Genomic DNA, 5,970 nt, shown 5'->3' with positions numbered 1-5,970 from the left:
GAACTGAGATTTCAAAGTAAAGCGTCACTCTTGCATCCCCTTAGGAATCATTTAAACCAGGAAGGGTTAAGAAGCAGCCATTAGTTTGTTTTGCTGCATTGAACACAAAGACACAACAGCAGATCTTACCTCCACAAAGAGCTCTCTGTCACTCTGCCAGAGTTGAAGTCGAAGTATTTTGTCAACATGAGAATCACCTACAAAACAGATCAAACAGATTACCGACTTCAGAGGAGAGAACCGTGGATGCTGAGCAGCAATGAGGTGTCACAGTCAGACAAAAAGCCGATCACGTGCAGATTGTTTTAAGCTTCCTGACAGACGCCGCTTTATTTTATTAAAAATAGTGATAGGACGTCACTCCAGAGCCACAACATCCATGAAGAGGCATTCTTCAAGGAAAAACTTCTCATCTATGTAGGTTGGTGAGCTCAGAAAGACTCACTGATGAGCAGGATGTGGTATCCTCGGCAGCACAGTGTTATTGTCAAATATGTTACAGCCGTCACTCAAAACTGTTGAAATTTGGGAAGTCTAGTAGAGAATGATTAATAATCTGCCCATACCGTTTAGGGAATGTGTATGTTTTTATATAATGTATTATTCTGTTTTGTTTTTTTTCTTATATCGTTTCTCGGTTTTTGCTAAAAGAATTTAAAAACTGAAAAAGCAATGCCCTGTCTGCACTCTGCAGAAATGGAGCCGGCGCATCACTCGACTCTCTTGGGAAGCTTTTCCAGGCGTCTTTTCTAGGCCTCTCATTCGAGCTGCCTCCTAATTATCAAGCGTTAGAAGCATTTGGGGTGGCCGTCCCCACAAACAAGAAAGACTTCCATCGTGTAAACAAGATTTGTGCATCAAATATCTCTCATTAAATACCACAAACAAAACAGGAGACTTTTCGAAAGCAAACAAGCAAATGTTGACAGCTTATTTCATAGAAAATGACAAAAAATGAGCCACTTTCATATACAGAAAAAAGTGTTTAATGTGAAATCCAAACCAAATAAGAAAAATTATCCAAAAATGTACTTGAATTTCTTAATATGTTGTTCGTATTACTACAACTTCCTTAAAAAAACAATTCATGTTTTTCCTCTTTTTATGTGAATTGCTTTTGAACCATTTTAGCCATTTTTTGTATTAAAGATGTTGACTTTTTTATTGTCTAGGAAAATGTTAAAAAATGAATTTAAGCTTAAATTTACTCGAGTCAATCTTGCCTTTTTTTATGCTACTCATGCTTTGTTTTCCAAATAGTTGTTCTGATTATTGGGGAACAAGATAAATCACTGTTTAGATAAAAGCCTGTTCGGGTGTATTCAGACTGATACAGTCTGTTCAGGACTCTATCTGGATCAAATTAGGTGGACTCCATCCAGATCAAGTCCCTAACCAAAGTTTTTAAACCAAAGTACGCAAGTAAAGTCATTGGCTAGGAATTACAAGGGTGAAGCAAAGCAATGAGAGAAAGAATAATGGAAGTCCTAAGCTTTGCAATTCTTGTCAAGATAGAAAAGAAATACTTCATTCATCCCAAGCTGAGAAATTTGTCTGTTGCAGCAAATAGACATTATTTACAGAAGATATAAAGGTGCTAGATCCTCAGGGCGGCAACCGTGGACCCGGCCACGGGCCCTATGGCAGAATGGCTGGCTCAGACTAGCGTCTCGGTTTTGCTTCCGATTGAGGAACCACACCGTCTGGCCCGGGCCTCAATAAACGCTCCTGCAGACCGCCGCAGCCCTCCGCCGGGTACCCAGCATGCACCGAACCGGCATATGCTCTCCGATGAATGAACGCTCAGTGTAGTCAAACACGCGTATGCAGTGACGTATGTATCAAAGGTTGGTCATTGAGCATGTCAATTAAATAAGGGTGATAATTTGCTGATAATTTTTTTTTTAATATAATTTTTACGGCCCAGGATCTAACTAAATGTCCTTTGCGATAGACGTAATGAGCACCCCAGTTGTAAATTAACTGAGACCACCTCAAAAGATGGGTCGGAGATCACTTTCTGGTCCCAGAGAGTCTTCAGACTGAACATTTATTGGGGGAAATGAAGTCTGGTTCACTTTAAATGAACCAACTGTCTCCAGTCTGAATACACCCTTAAAGTCTGCTTCTAGGCCTGTTTTACTTCTAATGTTTACAGCTTGTTACAACTGATACACAGGGTCCAGACAGGGCTGCTGGAGATTTATGATCTGGCAGTAAAAACTGCCTTTATCCCCTCCCAAAGTCAAACCATCACAGCCACAGTCATTTACCATAAAACAGCTTGCAGCAGTTTGAAAATTATGACAAATTACACCCTCACTCTTTCTTCTGTTTGGAAATCAAAGTTTATGCATTTAATTGGGATCCGGCCAAGACTCCAGCGTGACGTAATGCATCTAAAGCCTCTTTGTTGACTGGGAAGGTTTCCTGTGCTGTGAAAGATGCCTGGTTGCAGCCAACACATCAATACAGTGATAGAAAATTCACTTTGTAGCCGTGTCAGAAAGGTGTTTGAAGCTCAGCATGTCCTGTAAGACATTCAATTCTTGGCTGCTTGAAGAACCTTCCTTTAGTGATTAGACAGCAGACCTAATGGAAACTTCTCCAACAGTTTTTAAACAGAAATGACAGTTTTTTTTTAAGCTTTTATTTCCATTTGTTTGACAAAAAAAGGGTTTTGTAGAAAACAGGACACAGCAGATGCATCCACATATGCATAAACTATAGTACCTGACATCCAAGAGCAAGCAAATTGATTTTTTTTCAGATTTAATCCTCTGCAAACATTAAACCTTGGCAGAAAACGAACCAGCATGTATTTGATGATTGTGTCCCAACGCATGAAGGCAGCTTGCAGGGTTTTGGTTGAGGATAACGACTGATGTGAGGTTGGTGTTTTGCATTTAACAGCAACATTTGAAAATACAAATGATGCTTCTGAAGAAGGAAACACACGAGTGCACATTCTAATTGATTCCCATTCTCACTAACCCAACGATCGACCTTCATCCGCCGTTGGCATTAAGTTCCCTCATCAATAAATATGTCATTGCATTAGCAACAACAATTAAACAGTGGAATGATTTCATAATTGCAACAGTTACAGGATTTACTGAGTTGAATAGTAATGTAAAAAGGGCAAATATAATGGAGGAAAAAAGTTTCTAGCCATCAGTTTTGTAAGTTCTTCCACTTAAAAAGATGCAGATTTCATCACAGGATTACCTCAACTATGAGAGAGAAAATGAGAAAAAAAAAAATCAAAAATCACATTGATTTTCACTGGCAAATTATGGTGAAAAATAAGTATTTGGTCACTCACAAACGAGCAAGATTTCTGGCTCTCAGACATGCAACTTCTTGTTTAAGAGGATCCTCTGTCCTCCACTTGGTACATCTATTAATGACACCTGTTTAAGGTTGTGGACAGGTGTCTTTTATATAGATAATTAGTTCAAACAGCCACACTCCAAACTCCACTATGGCCAAGACCAAAGAGCTGTCAAAGGACACCAGAAACAAAATAACTGACCTCCACCAGGGTGGGATAACTGAATCTGCAATAGGAAAATCAACTAATAATAATAATTGGGATATACAAGGGAAATAAAAGACCACTGATAATCTCCCCCTATCTGGGGCTTCCTGCAAAATGATCACAAGAATGGTGAGCAAAAATCCCAAAACCACAAGGGGTGACCTGGTAACTGACCTGCAGAGAGCTGGGACCAAAGTAACAAAGGTTACCATCAGTAACACACTGTCAGGGACTCAAACCCTGCAGTGCCAGACGTGTCCCCCTGCTAGAGCCAGTACATGTTCAGGTCCGTTTAAAGTTTGCTAGAGAGCATTTGGATGATCTAGAAGAGAGTAGAATGTCCTATGGTCAAATGAAACCAAAATATAACATTTTGTTAAGAACTCTACTTGTTGTGTTTGGAGGAGAAAGAATGCCCAGTTGCATCTAAAGAACACCAAACCTACTGTAAAGCATGGGGGTGGAAATATCATGCCATGGGGCTGTTTTCAGCAAAGAGACCAGGATGATACGATCCATGTAAAGGAAAGAAGGAATATGGCCATGTATCCTCAGATATTGAATGAAAACCTCCTTCCATCAGGAAGGACATTGAAGATGAAACGTGGCTGGGTCTTCCAGCATGATCCCAAACACACTGCCAGGTAACGAAGAAGAGGCTTCATAAGAAGCATTTCAAGGTCCTGGAGTGACCTAGCCAGTCTCCAGATCTTGACCCCTTAGAAAATCTTTGGAGGGAGTTGAACGTTGAACAAAACATCTCAGCTCTAGAGGAGATCTGTGTGGAGGAATAGGCCAAAATACCAGCAACAGTTTGTGAAAACTTTGTGAAGACTTACAGAAAACGTTTGTTATAAACTGTGTTGGCAATGACAGCAGTCAAAGTATTCAGTTGAACTTTTTCTTATTGACCAAAAATGTATTTTCCACCAAATAAATTCTTTAAAACATTAGACAATGTGATTTTCTGGATTTTCTCCTCCTTTTGTATCTCATTTTTGAAGTTTACCTATGATGAAAATTAGAGGCTTCTCTCATTTTTAGAAGTGGGAGAACTTTCACAGTTGGTGGCAAACTAAAAACTTTTTTACCCCACTGTACATTAGACAAAAGTTATATCATGAGGAAAAAAATGAAAGCTTTAAATTTTACATTTGCTTGTGAAAAGAAGCATGAAAATACAAGCAGCAAAAAGCAAGCTTGTACCTCCAAGATATAAAATGAATCTAATAGAGGTGTAAAAAAAAATATCAGCAGATGACAAAGAAAAGAAAAAGTTCAAGTCCTCTCGGGGGCTAGAGTATGAAATCTCTCTGTATAAACTCCCCACATTAAACAGCATCATTTAACACCTTTACTAACCAAAGAACTGTCTGTTTGTATTTTATGGCTTATGGCCCCTGCATGTCACACAACAGCAGCTCCACGCTGCAGGAGAGCGCTCTGCCATACTTCAATACCACCTGAGCGGGACGCGTAATGTTCTCTGGCTTTTGTCTGTCAGAACAATTTATATCACTTTATTAACAAAGGCAACATTTCCTCTTGGACCAGATGTTTGCACTGAAGCCAGATTGTTTGAAGTTGGGAGCTTTTGGCTCTCTGGTGGATAGCAGGTCAACGCACTCATGATTAATGAAGTAACTTTGCACATCATAAACTATCCGTGCTGTAATAAAGTTTTTAATCATAACAGTTTGAAGTAATGTTGAAATATTTGGGGGAATCTGGGTAATTTCTCAGATACGACAACATCCACGGCTCCTTAAGCGGACGTGGTGCAGGTGCACCTCACCACAGCTGCGGCTTGGCGAGCAAAAGCAGCCAGAGCTCCACTTTATTGGACTTCTCAGACAGAGACGAGGGCTGTGTGTTGAAGTGGGAGCTCAGTTGATAGACCAACTGAAACGACTAGCGGCTTCTTATGGCTTGGACTCTCGCATCGTTTGTTTTTTTATTTATTTTTTGTGCCATAATTGAAAGCGCATGCCAGTTCAGCAGCTCGGCCACAGCGGCCTGCTGAGCTTGGAAGTTTCTGTGTGCGGGGGGGTGGGAGTCAAATCAATGCAGGCAAGATTAGGCAGCAAGTGGGTTGGTTCTCTCAACCCAGACAAAGAGCAGAGCCCGCTGGGTGGAAAGATGTTTCTCTTTTTTGAAACCCCTTTTAACTTTTCACCACTGTTAGAAACATGGAAGCACTGAAAGAGGTGAAAAACAATGAGTTGCATGAGGAAACGTACAGAGAAATACAGAAGTTTTATATAAAGTGATTAGATTTTTGTGTGTGTGGGTGGGGTCCTCAGTCCTGTCAAATCAGCTTTTTTTTTTAGGTTTTTCTTTTTATTTATAGTCAGGATGGTTTGAGCCACTTTCATAGATCAACCAGGACCTCTGTAATTATAAACAAAACATAGTTGGAGAAATTACCG

The 5,970-nt window shown here is 40.0% G+C and overlaps 1 protein-coding gene across 4 annotated transcripts in view; it reads right to left on the bottom strand.

The window, feature by feature from the left end:
- Nucleotides 1-5,970, bottom strand: part of LOC112161501 (VPS10 domain-containing receptor SorCS1) — a 92,416-nt gene that overhangs the window by 45,169 nt on the left and 41,277 nt on the right. For all 4 annotated transcript variants that reach the window (XM_024296662.2, XM_024296663.2, XM_036215685.1 and 1 more), the window contains one exon: nt 130-197. In XM_024296662.2, coding sequence (XP_024152430.1) covers nt 130-197 — 68 coding nt within the window. The remainder of the gene's footprint in view (nt 1-129; nt 198-5,970) is intronic.

This window comes from Oryzias melastigma, linkage group LG15 (assembly GCF_002922805.2).
Source record: "Oryzias melastigma strain HK-1 linkage group LG15, ASM292280v2, whole genome shotgun sequence".
Classification (NCBI taxonomy): Eukaryota; Metazoa; Chordata; class Actinopteri; order Beloniformes; family Adrianichthyidae; genus Oryzias; species Oryzias melastigma.
The sequence above is the reverse complement of the archived record's forward strand: the minus strand, read 5'-3'. Positions and strand labels throughout refer to the sequence as shown.